Source organism: Cryptomeria japonica, chromosome 8 (assembly GCF_030272615.1).
Source record: "Cryptomeria japonica chromosome 8, Sugi_1.0, whole genome shotgun sequence".
NCBI lineage: Eukaryota > Viridiplantae > Streptophyta > Pinopsida > Cupressales > Cupressaceae > Cryptomeria > Cryptomeria japonica.
Genome location: NC_081412.1, coordinates 685953721 through 685974280, shown reverse-complemented (window position 1 = coordinate 685974280; position 20560 = coordinate 685953721). Strand labels below are relative to the sequence as shown.

At 36.4% G+C, this 20560-nt stretch overlaps 1 protein-coding gene across 1 annotated transcript in view; it reads right to left on the bottom strand.

The window, feature by feature from the left end:
* Window positions 1-3273: 3273 nt before the first annotated feature.
* The window catches only part of LOC131032407 (pantothenate kinase CAB1), a 66468-nt gene continuing 49181 nt past the window's right edge, over window positions 3274-20560 (bottom strand). The window contains exons 11-13 of the mRNA XM_057963372.2: window positions 5701-5868; window positions 5546-5602; window positions 3274-3788 (exon numbers count right to left, since the gene is read on the bottom strand). Of these exons, the coding sequence (XP_057819355.1) occupies window positions 3690-3788; window positions 5546-5602; window positions 5701-5868 (324 nt within the window). The 3' untranslated portion in view covers window positions 3274-3689. The remainder of the gene's footprint in view (window positions 3789-5545; window positions 5603-5700; window positions 5869-20560) is intronic.

The window sequence follows — 20560 nt, the reverse complement described above, 5'->3', positions numbered from 1 at the left end:
AATGTATGTGAATATGACATTGAAATTTAAAAATAATTTAAACTTATTTTCAACGACTTCAAACTTTTGGGAGTCTCAAAGATGTTTTGTGGCACATGAGTTTGTCACAAACATTTGAATCTCTTAAACTTCACTTTATTTGAGTGCCAATCACTTGTATCACCAAGTCAAAAGAGCATATAATATCCAATGTTCAATTTTTACATATTTTTTCATTTAAAGTACTTTTGTCTTTTAATTTTTCATTGTTTGTAATGATGGACAATATCATTAGCACCCATGATCTTTATGGACTCAATGAAGATTTTAAAAATGAAGTCAACATCTTTGACTTGCCTTTCACAATCAATCACCTAAAAAAATTTGTCCCTTTAGACGACAACAATATTTATTGAAGGTTGGTTTTTGCAATCTTTCAATTTATCATAAACAATGAATGCTCCTATTTCAATCCATGAATACCTAATTGTTTTTAAAGATGTCTACAATTTTTTTGTCAATGTGATGATCTCACCAAGTTGAAAATGTTACAATTGACACAAACACATGATGTAATTTTTTTATTTGCAATATTTCTTGCTTCATTCTAAAATACTTTAAACAATGGGCTTCTTTTATGGGAAGATGCATGATCTTTTTCTTGGATGGATGTTGTCTCTAATGAAGGATACTGGGAGACTATTATTGAAAGAAATTTTTGTGGCTTTGAAGGAGAATTTGTAAATGGCTTCAGTGACGTTTTCTTTGCTAAAAGATAGAGATTTTAATTTTGCTCTCACAAGATCAACTTAAAATTGTTATATAGTGAATGTCATAATTTGTTCTTCTGGTAACCTTTGTTTGACCTTTCACATATCCTAATCTCATATCCATTAATAGAGCATAATTGAGTTTTCACTTTAACATATGAACTTCTAGATTAGATCCCAAATTAATTACAATTTCAATGAAAAATCTCACCTTTTTTCAAGCATCATGACATATTTCAAAGAGAAAATTATACTTAAACTGTTTATTTGTTGGAAGGTTCATTGGACTTAAACTAGTACTCATTTCAAATATATTGTTATATAAAAATAAAAATAAAAATGCAACCCTACAATATGTATAAACTAATAAAAATAAGAAACATTCAAAACAAACAAAAAATAATTTGAAAAATAAAAAAAACTTAAAGTTGTTCAAAAATTTGTTAGACAACTTATCTTAAATTAATATATGTTCTTTGTGCAAGCTAGATTCCTCATCGTAGCACTCATTGAAAAAATATTAACAATCTTTTAAAATGCAAAAATGACATACAATGAATGAGTTTGTGAAATAGGCTCATTATTGTGAAACAACTCTTAATATGGGTACGTTTTAGGGTTTTAGGCATTTTTTATGTTTTAAAAAAAAACATTTTAATGCTTGAAAAATCATTTTAAAAGTCATTTTTGACCATTTATTGAGACAGGTGCACCTAGGGGTACCCGGAAGTGTCCAAGGTGCAGCCTTGTTGCTTCAAGGACCTTGTGGGTACATTGTAGGTCCATGCCCTGTATGTCATCATGGGACCAATACTTGGACGGACACGTCTATTCTGGCTCCAAAACGGCAATACGGATTGACTAACACGCGAGTTAGTCGCGCGTTTTACACCGTCGAGTTTGTAATAAACGGTTGCGATTGACTAACCTGTCGCTAACACGCTGTACGAAAGGTCTGTTTTGGAGCCAGAATAGCTTCAGCCTACTTGGACTGGGGCCTTAGGTGGGCATACTTTGGCAACATTTTAGGATGTCCTGTTGTTTTTATCTTGAGAAAATAAGGTAAGCATTGGCTATATACTAACATATTGACAAGGAATAACATTATGTATTTAACTACAGCGCTCTCTTAAATAAGAGTTCGAACTATTTCGAACTACTTATGAAAAGGCATTTGCAATTTTGTTGTATTTTGGTAGTGATGGTTTATGGTGTTCGTCAACTGAAATTTAGATCAATACATGTTGTGTAACAATGCGACATAACAATTTTGTTCAAACTTGTGCACGGCAATTTTTAGTATTAAAATAAACATCATGTTTTCTATTTATAATATAAACTATATATTGATTTTCTGCTATAACTCTTCTTCAAACTCTTGATTTTCTCGTATGTCTACTTTGTAAGTGCTTTTAGATCTGTCTGAATCATAAGTTTTCGTCCTTAACTTGCTAGGAGAATTTAAGAGGTTTTGTCCTTAAAACTCTTTATTTATTTTCTTGGAGGATCTTCATCCTCTTTGGCTGTAATTCACTGGTAAACAGTCATTAGATTTATTCTAAAAAATTGATGATTTTCTCAATGAAATGATTAGCCCTTTATCCATTTTTTGAAAGAGTCGCCACCCTTAACAAGAAATTGAGTCACCACCCTTCATTGCTGCCCTTTGAGAGAAATAATTTATTTTTAATTAAACAAATGTGCCAGTGCTACTTCCTATTGCTAGCGTCACTTCATTACTTAATTGATTGCATATGAGGTGGGTGCTGCTATTAAATTGCCTAACTCGTGCAAATGGGCTGCGACAGGTAGCAATTTTGCAGGACCATGACAAAGAGCCAAACAAAAAGCGTATTAAATCCGCCATATGAATTCCATGCTTAGATTTCTACCATAACAGCAACATGTACTTAGTATAGGAGTAATAGCATTGGAAGAGTCAGACTTCAATGTTTGATTTGTATTAAATCCGCCATATGAATTCCATGCTTAGATTTCTACCATAACAGCAACATGTACTTAGTATAGGAGTAATAGCATTGGAAGAGTCAGACTTCAATGTTTGATTTGTTAGTGAATCGGTTAATACTTAATTTCTGATTAACGAGGTGGATTGGGTTATGTCAGATTCCTATTTCTTTTCCCATTATGAATTTGGCGTGGAAGCTCTCAAAATTAAATATTTTATTTCAGACATGGATAAGTTATAGTATGACTTCTCAAATGTCAAATTTTCATGGCAAATCTTGTATTAGTCAATGAAGACCATATATATAGAGGTCCTTTTGAGGTTAGGGTACAACGAATTTAAAGACATTTCTATTGATTCATACAGAACAAATAACACTTCTTCATGGCCAACAAACATGAAAGTTATAGTCAGTTGTATGCATGATTTCCATTTCATAAGCCAAAAGATGTCTTACCTTTATCCTCTTAATAAACAACAAATGCAACACTACAGAATTTAAGAAAAAAAAAATCAGCACTTGGAACGTTTTATTCTAAAACCCAAACGAAGCAGTTGTTCCCATGTGTTGCTTATGGGGTAATTATTTCTATTATATCAGATATAATTTCAGCGACAATTATACTTCAAGGAATTTCCCTGTTTGATTAAAAGCCTCTTCCAGCTTGGGCATGGGCATCCCAAAGTCGTTTATTTACACACCATTAATATGTACTGCTAAGTGTCCACCTCTAGAGGCTGGAGATAATGGAGAGATTATATACACAAATTACCAAGTAATTACTGCCACTCTTGTCCATCTCTAGAAACTGGAGATAAAGAAATAAATATATACAGAAGTACCTAGGGTTGACATCAACGCATAAGAAGAATTATGCTGTCCTATTAAGCAATTCCTTTTTAATCATTAGTAATTTGGTTTGCCATTCCCGTAACAATATATCAATACATTATTGCCAGAACTAAAATAATTATGCTAGTAAGATAGCATCTTCCTTTGAAGTTGGGTCCAAGGCATATAGCATTGCCCCAACTGCTCCAGCATGCCCTTCATGCCTCAAGAATATTGCCTGAATTGAACGTATCTGTCAGTTGCTTCCAATTTAACTTAGAGGTTTCTCAATGAACTAAACAGAAAAAGAAATAAATAATCCTTGCACATGAGATATGTTGAAATAGGATATAGAAAATGAGGCTTCTGTGATGAATATTAAAATGAAAAAATTGTATCAAGAAAAAAAAAAGACCAAAAAATGGAGCATCTATTGGAAACTAAGGCATAGAACATTATGATTTGAAACATTGAAAGACATCCTATCAGATCATAAATTTTCTTCTTGCCCCACAAATGATTTTTGAATCTGCTAATTATGAAATCATGAAGATCTAAAATGGCCTTAAGGAATAAAGATTGCCCATAAAATATGGTTTGGTCACTAGATGAAAATTTTTCTAGTATGTCTTTTGCTTAATTATTTCTCTTCAAAACATAGAATATAAAAAATGACCAATCAAATTGTCCAACATGCTACGTCTTTGCTCCTTATGACTTCACTCTTTGGACTCAATTAAATTGTTCTTCTTTTCTGTATTAAACCCCTAACCCTAAGGTTCTTGCCAAGATGCAAATAAGGTGATCAGTTTATCAAAGAGTAAGGGTTAAATGATGCAACCTAAGATAAAACTTGGTTACAATCCTTTAATATATATTTTGTGTGTTGCTTACAATACCATTAACCCAGTAACATATATTATGTAATAGTCCTTTAGTAGGGGTTTTAGCTGTTACAGGATCACAATAGACTTAATAGAAATTTATAACAATGGACTGTGCACAATACTAAAAATAATAAGGCTTAAAATAATTTTTTCTTGATTTATAATGAATGTGGGTGGTTGGCCTTCTATTCTAAACTGATGCCTAATCTTGCAATGTAGAGTCTAACCTAAAGGAAATGATCCACACAACTCCACACTCCAAATATTTAGTAGACTTTGAAGGAAGCATGATGAGCATACAGGGAGCAATGCAGGTCAGACTTAAATTTTTGACAAAGTAAAAACCCACTTAAATTATCTCAGATCGCTTACAAAAAATGTAGGTTTACACAAAATCACTGTAACATATGGGCAAACAGTACTAAATCTGCAAATTGTTAGCATACATGGCTGGGCTCTAATAGGTTCCTTGGGTTACTGTTTTCAGTTCACATTATTTTGGGCCGACCATAACACCCATTGCATTGTCCACCATTTTGACTATACCTATGGGATCGTCCATTACCAAAACAAGTTTTCACAATAGATTTATTAGTCTTTGGATGTGTGGGTTAACGTTTAAGCCCTTATCCTAACCAACTCAAAATAAATCTTTTTGATGATTAAAGTGGAACTAAACCTCTTTGGACTGAATTTTCAAGAATATTAGACTTGGATACAGACCATAGAATGGGACATAAGACACTTCATAAATTTAAACAATTTTGACTCAGGTTAAGACAAACAGAACGATAATTTCAAATGACTGAATAAATGATTTATTCTGCAAGGACAATTCTTGGATAACTAAAAAATGAAGCTCTAGATAAAAATACAATTATAGAAATTATAGGATCATGGATTACCTTCTTGCAAATAGACAGACCTTTGAACATTACAATATAATGCTTACTTTCATAGGATTCGAAAATATGCTTTAAGTATTTAGTTATATGTGTCCCTGATGTACTATATATCTCATTCTATTCCAAGAAAAGAACACAGTTTCTAGGACAGCAATAAAAAAATCTAAATTTAATCTTTTCTAAATTAGATTCTTTTATCTCACCTTAATCAGGCCTTTGGACCAAAATTGCATGGCAACTGATAATAGCTTTGTTGCTACCTGCCAATAAATATGCATTAAGTTCATTGGCAAGAGAGATGCTTTAAAAATCAGAGATTCTTAAAAAATTTGAACTCAAAGATGAAAGGATATCTTACTTTATTGCCACGTAAAAAACTGCCTGTAAACAAAACATGGTCAACACCTGATGCACGAGCATGCAACATTGCAATTGAGCCAATGTTATTTGTTATCATTAGTAAAACTGCTTTTGCCAGATGCTCAGGTGTCTTCACTGCTGCATCCCTTTTAGCTGGCTCAACGAGCTGTATTACAGAAAAAAAATGAGCAGATTAAAACATAAATTGTAAGGTTCACTATCTGAAATTGCCAGTTAATGATCATCACAAGAATCTAAAACTTGCCTGCCATAATATTGTAACATCCTTGATTAATTTATTAAATTATATTATAATTACACTTTTTTAATTCTTGTTGTTAGGTTGTAAAAATGTATTTAGTTATTATTTTTATATTTTTTTTGTAGCCATGTACCCAAACTTAGTTTTATTTGCTTATAATATCTTTATACTATGGAAATGCCCTTAAATACAAAAAAAAGTAGTTTTTGATTATTTTTCTTCAATTTTTTTACATTTTTTGTAGATCCGATTTTTTGCCGATTTTTTCCCAATTTTTTCAAAAAATCTTATACTTTTGGTTTGTGGATTAATTCCCCAAACGATTAATGCTTCTTTGATTTAAAGTATAACTAATTAGGGGGCATTACACTGAGTCTGATGATGCCCTATGGGAAAGGGATTCTTAAAAAATCTGTTAAAAAGCAGTGTGAAATTTAAGTATTTTAGAATGACTCATAGTTATAGAGACAGCAGATTCCAGTTCAGCTAGGCCATATGTAATTTTGTGCCCTAGATTAGTAATCAGATTTATGTCCTTTAATTATGCCCTAGTTTGTTAATCAGATTTGTAACATTTTAGTAAATCATAATTCTGTAAACTCAGAAATGAAGGAAGTAAACAAGAGACAAACACAAATACCCTGGGAAAACCTCCAAGGAGGAAAAACCCAGCATTAAAGACCCACAGGTCAGATTATATATTCTCCCTTAATATCACAAGTACAATACTTAGCTTCCTTGTCAGATCTGATCCCTTCTTGTATGACAGATCTGCACTTCTAAGCTCTTCAAGTCTGCACCAAAGATTGCCTTTGTCCTCTTGGACAAGTTCACATGAGTCTAGACAAGTTCGCAAAAGTTCGCACTCTCCTAGTGTAACTTCGCACTTTTCATGCAGAGCTGATTCGCTGAATGCTTGATTTAATTGTCTTTGCAAGATATCTTTATTTATATGTGTCTTAGCCTTTATTGATGCAAGTTGGCCTCCTTTCCTTTTGGCGCCAATATAGTTATTGTGGCGTGGGGTTTTACGATGGCGTGCAAGCATAGGGCTGGGCTTAATCTTGGGGGCACGTTACCCTTTAGGATAGGGCCCAGTCCTAAATGGGTTCGGATGTTGCCTTAAGGCAATCTGAACCCATATATTGACCTAGTTACAAACAACACTCCCTCTTAACTAGGTAAGAAGAGAATACATAATCTGAACCTTTAGAGTTCCATCTAGCACACAAGCATAGAATTACATCTTCCACCTAGCACACAAGCATAGGATGGTTCTAGCACACAAGCATAGAAAGTGTAATACACAAGTGGGTCTTTACATAATTACAATTATCCATCTAACACACAAGCATAGATTGGACACAATTCATTCTTGCACACAAGCAAAGAATGATTCAAAGTGCTGCAAATAGAGTCACTGAAATTGGAGCTCCCTCTCAATCAGGGTTCCGTTTTCCACAATACCAAGTCTGTCTGTAAAGTATTCGAGCTTCACTCTGGATAAAGGTTTGGTAAGGATGTCCGCAATCTGTTCATCCGTGCTAATGTACTTTAGATGAATGGCGCCTCTTTGCACCATGTCCCAAATCAACACTCCCTCTTAACTAGGGAGAAAAATAATCTTACAACCAAGTTACGTGATTAGTGCCCAACCCTAAGTAATACATTCAATGTTCAATTTGTAATCCGAACTTAGCTATCAACTTCAATACTCCTTAGAGAGGATCACAATAAGTAGCTTGTAATAACATCACATAATAATAGCCCATAGTATCCATCTTGCATTCCTTGTAGAGGATGAATCCAAACTTTAACATGCACGCCTGCAAGTCATGAATTCATACATAAGTATATTCATGCACATCATGGACTCTTTCCATGATATCCATCATTCATTGCCTGCTAAGGATGAAGGAGAACTTTCAATTTTAATCTTCTCTCAGAGAAGATTGCAACACCATTTTTATTTCCATTTTGCACATAAGTATCCTCCTTAATCTTCTCCCAGAGAAGAATGCAATACCTTTACCTCAATCTTCTCCTAGAGAAGAATGTAACATCATAATCTTCCATCTTGCACACATGCATACAATGGAACTACATAATATAATCTTCCATCTCGCACACAAGCATAGACTGGATCCACCTTACATTGCCTGCAGAGGGTGGAGAGGATCTTTTCTACCATCTTACATTGCCCGCAGAGGATGGTTAACAATTACTCTTCTCCCTGAGAAGATTACAATACCATCTTACATTGCCCGTAGAGGGGGGTTTGATAGAACACAATGTATCACTGAGGTTGAGACTCCCTCTCAACCAAGGCGGTGTTCTTCACAGCTCCAAGTCTATCTCAAACTTCAAGAGACTTGGTGAGAACATTTGCAACACAGGATTGACCTGCCATAAAACACTGAATTGTCAGATATTTATATACAATTTTGATAATAAATCAAAACAACTTTAACAAGAATCTTGAGAAGCCACACTGCTTCTCTTGAGGCAACACTTGCAACAATGAATTAGCTTCAGCAATATTCAATGCAACTGAGGACCATTCACTGTAGGCCCAATGGATCATAGAGTATCCAAGTTGAAGGAAATGCTTGAACTGTCTTATCTGTAGCATTTCTTGTTCAATCAGAACCTGAGATAATCTTCTAAGGTGATTACAACTTCAACTCACAATCATCTGTGCTTTGAAAAGTATTTCGGGGCATGCTTAGCAACAATCATGCTTAGCCTTGTTCATGAAGCACTCGCCAATCAACTGCCTGTCTTCAGATGAATCTGCAAAATCAGATTTAGCTATAGACATCCTCAACTTCTTCAAGTTAGTTTCCATATAAGTTTACGATCTATCATTCTAAGTCTCAAGATATCAAGAGTATAATTGACTTAGAATAATTTCGTTCGATCCTCGACATAATTCTAACTTATATCCAATGTTTAGACTGTTGACATCAGTTAGAGTACACTCATCCATATATGAAATCAGAATTATCATTTCAAATACTTTAGAGAAAAATGTTAGACCTTTACAAAACCCTAGGCTTGTCAAATGATTGTCAATTCTTTCATACCAAGTAATCATTATAGGACTCCCTCTTAATCCTTAACATTTGACAATCAAATATAAGAATCAATAAAGAAAGCACTCATCATATAAATCTGAAGATACTAAATTTTCATTTCCCTTATTTTCACTTTCTGTGAAAGGTCCCTATGACGTACCTTTAGTCATCTTTTCAGTAAGGAGATGAGCTGAAGGTTTGTATAGGATTTCATACCTATTTCAAGCTCCCTCTGAAACTTGAATCAAATATTAACTTGAAGAGAACAATCAAATTAAAATCAAATATAATTAATCATAAAAGAAAGCTTATCTCTTTCATTGGCTGGTAATCCTCCAGCATCCTTAAGCTATTCAAGCCCAAGAATCTTTGAAGGCTGAGAGGCCAACCTTACCCTTCACCTTTGACCCTGAGAGTTAAATGAGAGGCTGATGTACAAAGTAGTCAACATCTGAATAGCCATGCCTGAAAGGAACCTTATATACTGATTAGAAGAACAAATGTCAGTTTCAAGCAAACGATGTACATAACCAAGTTATTTGAACAAGTGAAATTGATAAACCTTAGTGACTCAATCACAATATATAGTTGACCACATACATATGATTGATAAATATCAAATGGAACGGAATCTTCATACTTAGCTGAACAAGATCCTAATTATATTCAGCTTTGATGGAAGTAGAATAAACTAACAAGTGAAGTGCTTACCTCAACCTGTAGTAACCTCAATGCTAATCACACGAGGAAACCACTGTCTTATTGAATCATTCATCTTTCACTCTTCCTACATATGCTATTTACTGCAGCACATACTAACCTCTACTATGTAGGACAGAGCATCAAAGCATCATCATAACCAATTAACAATGATATGTTGTTCTTATAAGTGTATAAACGAATTGATATATCATTGTCTAGAGAAGCCCTATGTATACATAGATCCAATCATCCAGCAAAGAGACATACCTTGCCAGGGTGATGGAATGATCACAGCCAATCGGAAGAGGTACTTTTTGTGCCATCAAGTAACACAAAACAACAACAATGGGACAAGGGAAGATTGGCATTTCATGCCTAGCAACAACACCTAGGTCCAATAATAGAGTGTTGCATGACTAGTAGCAAAATAAATCTACCATTCAATAAAAAAAACTTCAAACATCATTAATATTGGATCAGATCACATCAAGGGTTAAGAATCATGAAATATATATCAATCTAGGGTTTAGACCAAAATACTTGACACAAAGAAATTTAAGTAATTACAAAACCTAGAAAATATGCAAACCCTCGATAATACTCTTGATGTGATAGAAAATAAGTTATAACATCCTTAGCTTTTAGATAAGACCCCAACTAGGGTTATAACAGCAAGGCACACCGATGCAAATGCTCAAGAGAAGTGAACCCTTCTTGAGAGCAGGGGAATGAAGACACTTATTTGATTGAATCCTTCATACCTTTGATGTGGACCCGTCAATGTCCTTATTCTTCAATCTGATTCCCAAACATTTAGTATGTCATTCCCCTCAAAGGGTACAAACTTTCCAAGAGGCAAAATTGAGTGCCCCATCAAGTCTATCCTCTATCTTCAACCCTGCCATTATCTTAATCTGAAAAATGAACAACAACCAAAAGTGAAAGCTTACTGAAATCTGAATGTTAGTATAACCTTAGCTCTGATACCATGTAATTTTGTGCCCTAGATTAGTAATCAGATTTATGTCCTTTAATTATGCCCTAGTTTGTTAATCAGATTTGTAACAGTTTAGTAAATCATAATTCAGTAAACTCAGAAACGAAGGAAGTAAACAAGAGACAAACACAAATACCCTGGGAAAACCTCCAAGGAGGAAAAACCCAGCATTAAAGACCCACAGGTCAGATTATATAGTCTCCCTTAATATCACAAGTACAATACTTAGCTTCCTTGTCAGATCTGATCCCTTTTTGTATGACAGATCTGCACTTCTAAGCTCTTCAAGTCTGCACCAAAGATTGCCTTTGTCCTCTTGGACAAGTTCGCACAAGTTCGCACCCTCCTAGTGTAACTTCGCACTTTTCATGCAGAGCTGATTCGCTGAATGCTTGATTTAATTGTCTTTGCAAGATATCTTTATTTATATGTGTCTTAGCCTTTATTGATGCAAGTCGGCCTCCTTTCCTTTTGGCGCCAATATAGTTATTGTGGCGTGGGGTTTTAGGATGGCGTGCAAGCATAGGGCTGGGCTTAATCTTGGGGGCACGTTACCCTTTAGGATAGGGCCTAGTCCTAAATGGGTTCGGATGTTGCCTTAAGGCAACATCCGAACCCATATATTGACCTTGTTACAAACAACACCATATAAGGCAACATCCAAACCCATATATTGACCTTGTTACAAACAACACCATAAGCCTTCAAAGTTCAAATTATTGTTTGAAAGCAGATTTATTCCTGCTCATTTCAAAGGCTGCAGGGTCATTGCTGACTTACAAGCTTTTTGAATCAAATATAGTGAAAGCCAATACTTCTCAAGAGTTGGTCAAAATCTGGTAGCCAAGGTTCAAAAGCCATGATCCATTTGCAAATCAGGAATTTTGGAAATAAAAGAACTATATGTAGAATATGAAGGCATTACAAAAATCTAGTAAAAGAATAATTTGCTAATGAAAATACCAAGAGAGAATAGTAGAGATATGACAAAAATTATTCAGAACTTTAATTCAGGATTGATTTTAGATTAGAAATAATGGCAACTATTAGAAAAAGAAAAAAATTATCCACCTCTGTTAGCCTCGGATTTGTCATTGATGTATACAGTATTCATCTGTCACAAAGAAGCATACACAGATTTCTTTTTTAGACACATTTGATGATAATAACAGTTACAAGTATATCAAGAAATGATGGCGATTTTACCTTTATTCTGATTACATTCTGAATATGATCATCTCAGCACAATACTGGGTTGAATACATTCTGAATATGTTTGTCTCTGTAAAGAACTGGGTTGGATGCTCACGTCAAACTGTCTCTATCAGATTGGACATATGTTTTTGTTTATTTTGGTGATTGAAATTGGTTCAAATTACAGCAATATGATCTTTTATGGAGCTTCAAGTTGATCTCCAGATTAATATTTGTTTTCATCATCCACATATATCGAATTATATAGATATAACTTCTAGTGGAATAGTTAGAACCAGTGGTAACTGTCATTGGTTACATTGTTTTAATAACAAACATTAAAAATAATCAATTTCTAGTTGGTTCGATGGTTTCTAAGTTGTTTTAATTGTTAGTTTGTTAACTAAAACAGTTACAAACCAATTCTTAACCATACAACGGAAGCATGGTCCTTTTTAAGTTCGAGTTTAGCAAATGAAGAGTGTTGAGTTTTTGAAAGAATATTGTTCAAAAGGATTCGCAGAAATCTAAAGGAATGTGACTGTGTTAGTAGTGCGAATGGGATATACAGTCATCAAGGTCATGGACTGCCAATGTTTTCTGTGTTTATACAAAACACAGTGAGTACCATACAAAGGCTGTGATCAGAGTCGTGGATTGTCAGATTACACAGTAAATAACCATTCTAAACTGCAACAAGGTATCATTTTCTCATGTAATAAAGATATTATCCAGATGTTCAGGTTACTATATCTTTGAACAGTTTTATCTAAAGAGTAATATACAGATTTGTATTCAGATGTTTGTGTTTCTCTTCTGGAAGTGCAGATATTGCTCTCTCATTCACACATGAAAATGCAGTTTGTCTAATGTCTGTTCCAAGTTGAATTACAGGCAGAGAAACATCTGAAGTTAAGCACTGTGACAAACAGATCTGTACAAATATATTGATCACAGAATGCTATTCATGCTTGAAGCCTTCTAAACAATCAGAAAGTCAGAAGTTAAGAAGTTTGATAGAATGTTCATATTATTACGAAGTAATTGATAAATATTTGGTTAATATTAACAGAGATCAATAGATCTTTATATACAAGAAGAAAGACGATGTTTCCTTAGGAAACGATCGTGAAGAATAGAAACATTCTAGTCCAGCTAACAGCTAAGTAAGTATTTACAAAATATAACAGTAGATAACCATTAACAATAAATAGAAACTATCTATTATCGTAATACCCTCCCTTAATGGTTAATCTATCCACTACACCAAGCTGTCCTCTGAATTTGACAAACTTATCTGGACCAAGTGGCTTGGTGAGAATGTCAGCAGTCTGATCCGCTGTAGGAACATACTGCAAGTCTATGATCCTGTCTTCAACCAGCTGCCATATGTAATGAGAATGAACATCTACATGCTTGGTTCGTTCATGGAAGACTGGATTCTGTGCTAATTTGATAACGCCATCGTTATCGACAAACAAGGTGGTCGGTCCTGCTGGTGACATCTGCATATCCCCAAGCATCCGACAAAGCCAGATAGCTTCACAACCTGCCTTAACTGCCCCTCTGTATTCGGCCTCTGTAGAGGAGAGAGAAACAACTTGCTGCTTCTTACTGGTCCATGTGACGACACCGGATCCTAAACTAAACACATATCCACAAGTTGACTTTTTATCGTCAACAGAGCCGGCCCAATCTGAATCTGTGAATCCATGGAGTCTAGGATCAGAACTCTGAGAGTAGAGAATTCCATAATCAGTAGTGCCCTTCACATAACGAAGCACACACTTTGCGGCTATCCAATGATCAGCCTTGGGAGCTGTCATAAAGCGTGAAATGTAGCTGACTGCGAAGCTAATATTAGGTCTAGTAGCAGAGAGGTAGATGAGACTACCTACTAGTTGCCTGTATGTAGTATCATCAACGGGAGGAGAATCAAACTGGGCTGATAACTTCAGACCTTTCTCCATAGGTGTAGATGCAGTCTTGCAATCTTGCATACAAAACTTGTCTAACAGAGCCCTAGCATATTTAGATTGAGAAATGAATATACCAGAAGGCTGCTGCCAAACCTCAACACCTAGGCAATAATGCATGAGCCCAAGGTTAATCATGTGAAAAGACTAGCATAAACTCTGTTTGATTCCCTGAATCAAAGATGTCGAACTGCTGGTGATGATCAAATCATCCACATAAATGACCAAAAGGATGATATCACTGTCAGTAGTTTTGATGTACAAGTTTGAGTCTGAAGAACTCCTCTTAAAGCTTTGATCACTGAGGTACTTATCAATTTTCATGTACCATGCCCTAGGGGCCTGCTTCAAACCATAGAGAGCTTTCACCAGTTTGAGAACCCGGTGTTCTTTACCTGCAACCTTGAAACATGGAGGTTGCGTCATGTAGACCTCTTCTTATAGGTCACCATTCAGGAAATCACTCTTGACGTCCATCTGATGGACCTTCCAGTCAAACTGTGCTGCCATGGCTAGGACTAATCTAATAGTGCTCATCTTGGTTGTAGGAGCAAAGGTCTCCTCATAATCAATGCCTTGACGTTGAGAAAAGCCCTTTGCAACTAAGCGAGCTTTGTACTTATCCAAAGTACCATCAGACTTGTATTTGATTTTGTAGACCCATTTGCAGCCAATGGGTTTCTTCCCTAGTGGAAGATCAGAAAGTTCCCAGGTGTGATTCTTCAACAGGCTTTGGTGTTCAGATTGCATAGCCTGTTCCCACTCTGGAATACCTTTGGCCTTGGAGTATGTCTGAGGTTCAAACACACTGTGAATGTTGGCCATGAGAGCAAAATTAACTGTCCCTGCAGGTTTGCTCATTTTCCGAGCAGTTCTCCCATCGATGAGTTCATCATCCCGAAGATCAGCAAGTGTCTTGGCCCACCATTTAGGCCGGAGAGGAGAAGGACCAACATTAGCATCAGGAGATGCTCTATGATCAGGTTCCTCATCAGAAGAATCCGGATCAAAATCAGGTGAAGCATCTGCAAATCTGGGTGATCCTACAGGAGAAGCCGGAGGTGTATGTACAGGAATCACCGAGATAACTGGAGCTACTGGAGGTGCAGGAGCCCTCCCATTAGGTGGACCTAATGGAAGTCTAACTCCCAAATCATGAGCCTTCATAGGCTGGTCTGCTGAATCAGGAACAGGAGAGACAGGCATGAAGGGTCCTCACTGCTCATCAAAGACTACATCATGACTATACAGGGGACGAGATGTCTCAATGTCGATCAAGCGGTAGGCTTTGTGAAGACTACTGTATCCAGTAAGCATAAGTTTCTGGCTCTTGGCATCCAACTTGGTGCGTGAAGCATCAAGGATCCAAACATAAGCAAGGGAACCGACCTTCAGATGACTGATTTTGGGCTTGCACCTTGACCAGACTTCTTTCGGAGTCTTGCCTTTGACCGCCACAGTGGGTGACCGGTTCAAAAGGTAGACTGCAGTGTTAACTGCTTCTGCCCAAAACTGCTTCAAAACATGTCTGTGGTTGAGCATGGATCTAGCCATCTCAGTGATTGTTCTGTTCCGACATTCAACTACACTGTTCTGTTGGGGTGTGGTTGATTGGCGCTTAATGCCCATGAATATCACAGAAGCTAGAGAATTCATTAGAACAAAATTCCCCCCCATTATTTGATCTAAGAGCAATAATAGATTTCCCATACTCTTTTTCAAATAGAGGTTTAAACTTCTGAAATACAGTAAACGCTTCTGATTTCTTTGCAAGAAAATAGACCCACACTTTTCTACTGAAATCATAAACAAACAACAGAAAATACTTGGACCCAAGAACAAAAGGAGTAGCCATAGGGCTGCAGATATCAACATGAACAAGCTGAAGTACCTGAGAAGCTCGCCATGAATTGCCACTTTTGAAGGGTGTGTGATGTTGCTTCCCAGCCTGGCATGCATCACAAACTCCAAGCTGCTGAGTTTGAATCTCTGGCAATCCGAGGACAAGCGCGTCCCAAGCAAGCTAAGCAAGATAGCGCACATTTAAGTGCCCATATCGCTAATGCCAAAGTGTACTGAGAGAAGACTGTCGAGCAGCCATAGCGAGGTCTTGAGAAACACCAGAATCTGCAAGTCTAAAAAGACCATGATCCTCAAGACCAACTACAACAACTGACTGAGTCTCGCGATCAGTGATGGTGCACTGATGTGAACTGAAGGTGACATCCAACTATGGAGAGTGTCGTAGCATCTGACTGACTGAGAGTAGATTGAGTTCCATGCCGATGTGGAAGACATCGAGGAAAATGAGATTCCTCCCAGCAGACTGAATCTGAATGTTGCCTTTGCCGACAACCGTGTATTCTTCCCCGCCACCAAATATAACAGAATCTGAATAAGGCTAGGCTAGTAGTCAGTGAACCAGTCTCGACGGTGGGTGAAATGACGAGAGGCACCTGAATCAATATACCAGGCAGACGTTTGACATGATCTGCGGGTCTTTTAGCCATGAAGGCGTAAAAGGCAGATTCTGTCTTCTGAGTGTACTCTGCACTGTTCGCTTTAGGCTGCGAACTAGATTGCTTAGCTTGGGCAGCTAAGTGCTTCCGACATTCAACCTTCATGTGACCATACTTGTGGCAGTAGTTGCATTGAATGTTCTTTTTCTTGGAGCCTTCTGATGCATGAGTAGAGGGTTTCTGCTGAGAAGACTGCTGAGAATGAGACTTGCCCTTTTCCTTGTGAAAAGAATTAGCAGCAAAGGCTTGTTCTGTGGAGGTGGAGCTGGAACTGCTACCGAACTGCTGTGTCCACCGATCTTGCTGAAGCAGAAGTGTGCAGAGATTTGTGAACTTCAGATCAACACCAGTAGAAGTGATGTTGAGAGTTTCGATAAAATGCGCGTAGGACTTGGGTAAACTTTTAAGGGTAATTACCACAATGTCCTCTTCCTCCATCTTGCGTCCAATGGCAAGCGACTGATCACGGATTTCCTGAATCCTATTCAGGTGATCCTGGAGCGATTTCCGCCCATCCAGGACAATAGAAAACAGAGTGTTCTTGAGAAAGAAGGCCTTGCTTTTATCAGAAGTCTCATGTAGGGAAATGAGATGTGCCCATATCTCAGCAGCTGTTTTGCCGGATGGAATCTGAGGGAGCTGATCATCAACTACGGATAATTTGAGAAGCATCACTGCCTCCCGATTATGTTGGTCATATGCAACTTGATCAGGACCAGCTGTAGTCGGACGCTGAGTAGTACCCAGAACCACCTGATCGCTGCCGCGATATTCGAAGATGGTTAGCATCCGCTGCTTCCACGTGCTATAGTTCAAACCATTGAACTTCTGATTTCCCTCGAGCAGAATATTCGTCAGAGATGCCATGGCACGAATTTCTGTGAAAAACTGAGAAGGCACGTACTTTGAGGCAAAATGTCGGAGGACCTAGAAAAAATGAAGAGGCACCCAAATGAGAGCTTGAAAAACCCAGAAAGAATATGTTGTCGGAATCTAGGTCCGCTGGCTCGAAAATCAAGGCACCCAAAAAAACGGATGATAGCCCAGTTGAGCTCTTGAAAAACCCACCACGAATCTGTGCTTAGAAAAAAATTTCGACTGAATCTAGAGGGTCAAAACCCTAGCCGAAAGTCAGAAAACACAGGTTTGACCAAGTTGCAGGTTGCAGAAAAAATGGCAGGTCTGTACTGCGCCGAAAAACCTCGCCAGACAGACGCAAACAGGAAGAATCCTGTTACATGGGATGAACACAGTCCTTAACAACCTCGAAAAATAGAAGATTTTTTCAAAACCAAGAGGCCCGAAAAATCTCAGAAAAGAATTCACAAATTCTTTATTCAGGCTCTGATACCATATTACGAAGTAATTGGTAAATATTTGCTTAATATTAACAGAGATCAATAGATCTTTATATACAAGAAGAAAGACGATGTTTCCTTAGGAAACGATCGTGAAATATAGAAACATTCTATTCTAGCTAACAGCTAACTAAGTATTTACAGAATATAACAGTAGATAACCATTAAGAATAAATAGAAACTATCTATTATCGTAATACATATAACATCTATACTGTTGAAAATTTCAGAGATTATCATTTTGTAATCTGCAATTATGTTGAAGTAGATTTTCTGTTTTGTATTGGGTGGTTGATGCCACAAAAATTTGAAATTGTTGCTCTTATTCTGAAAGATTTGGTGGGTTGGTGCCCTCAAAGAATTGTAATCAGTTTACTTGTGAAGGCCGGATTGGGACAGTAGATCCTAGCGGCATTTCTCACCGTGCTTTTCCCACATTGGGTTTCCACATAAAATCTTGTGTGTTGTGCTCTTGATGTTGCATTTTTTTCAGTTTCTGCTATTGCATCGTTCAAATCTTTCATTTTCAGATTAACGTTTGGTAAAATCTTAAAGGAGTTAGAAGTATTAAGTTTTATTTTGTACTACGTACTACTGATTCACCCCTCCCCCCCCCCTCTCAGTAATACTTCTGTGTTCTACACTCATGGTGCTGAAGATATATAATCTTTTCCCATTAAATCTTTCAGCAACTAAAGTAATTTTGAAATAGGTGCAAATTGCAATCAAGTATTACCAAGGTCAAGCTAGACAGTAATGAGTAAAGTATATAGGTGAAAAAGGTAAAGATAACGTTTTTGGTCATCACTAAGAAAACACCAATCTGGTATACGTGACCCTCTTGTCAAAGCTCATGAGGGGATTGTTTTTTTGTTTACCTTTTATATTGTTTAACAAGACGTACGTACCCAACCCTCATCCAAATACAAAAATGTGCCTCCTCTATGGTGTATACAGGTCTTCACCATAAAGCTCACCTAGTTTGTACACCTAATAAAGCATGGACATGAAATACAACTACAAAATACACATTTACCATTCTTCTAAGATTGTATGTCTTTCAAAGCCTTCATAATCTATGGACTATATTTCAACAATGCTGTTTACTAGATGGTACATATTATGATAGGATTCGGAGTCTAGGCACTCTTTTTGGAGGTCATATAGATTACTTTAGCACTATAAACTACATCTTACCAACATTCTTCAAATATGATAAACTGTATAGTGAATAATTTTAATTACAAAATCATTCACATTTGCTTTTGGAGGGGCCTGGTTATGAAAATATTGGAGAAAGGCCTTATGTAGGTTGCCAGTATCAAATACCAGGATTCACAATACAGGCAAGCTTGCTTCTTATAACTATCACCACATCTATATGGATCAAAACGTTTCCAGATTTACTCTTGTTTTCTCTTCTATATAAAAAGAGAATTGGAGCTGCATTTGTGCAAAGTTGACCTATGAATGGATATCATGCTCTGTCCAAGAAGTCGAAAATATTTGTGTTGTTATGCCATAAGAAATTAAAAGTCTATTTAGTTGTAGGCTTGTAGAACATTCTCTATTTCATTTAGCTTCTGGTCTCGGATCAACAGGGTCTGCTTAGGTAAGCCACGGGAACTGGAATTGCTTTAAAAAGATCCACTGGTGCTGGTTCACTAGCGTCATCAGCTAGCTCTGCAACGGATATCATGCTCTGTCCAAGAAGTCGAAAATATTTGTGTTGTTATGCCATAAGAAATTAAAAGTCTATTTAGTTGTAGGCTTGTAGAACATTCTCTATTTCCATTTTTTCATTTAATTGTAGGGCTGCCAAATTAAATGTTAGAATCAGAATCAAAATCAATGTTTGTTCTTTGGTTACAAGAAAGAATTCATTTTAGTGTGATCCGAAATGTTGATGCAAAAACTAACACAATCAAATCCAGAAGCTATCTTCATCTATCTTAATATTGTTTGAAGTTGAACTATAGTTCAAAAACTTGGACTTGGTTTAAAGTTAAAACCTAGAAGCCCAAAATTTGACTAAAACTTGAAGAAAATAAAAAACTTGGCACATAAAATAAATTACGTAAAGACATAAAATAAAATTAAATAACACATGAGAAGCGTGAGGAATCAATTTAGAGATCGCTTAAGTTTATTTTTATCATATCAGTATTACATGGAATCCGGATTGATCTTGGTATTTAATAAGGAAGAAAATGTTGTTCTTGTTATTTCAAGCCAGATTTAGGGAAATACATGCTGCTTTTGCTTCTGGTGTATGTCATTTTTCAAGACTTTATCACTGTTAACTAACCATTGATAAATCTTTCCAATCATCTGACAATGAATTCATGCTGTTGAGATCTGAATTGTTGAAGACAAAATTGATAAAAAAAAATAAGCGTTTTATAGAGGGTTTTTGGTTTTTTCTGCAGTGCCTTAGTTCTATCGGACTTGTTGGACCCAAGCAAATCTTGGCAGAGACTTGCTGAATAACTCACAAAATACTCGAGTTTCTGCAGCAGTCTCATCTTGTGAGTTACTTGTCTGCTGTGAGAATTTGTGAGTATTCACTGAGTTTTAAAACAATGATTTTTAGATGGTTCAGATTTAAGCTCATTGAATCATTATTAATAATGTGGTACTTGTTAGAATTGATGAAAAACGCTCGAATCATTTTCCTTATCCCATTTAATGTTATTTGTTCCAATCCTTGTGAAGAAAACACAGATACAAGTAAATGCAGACCACTGATTATACATGCATGAGTGGGAAAGGG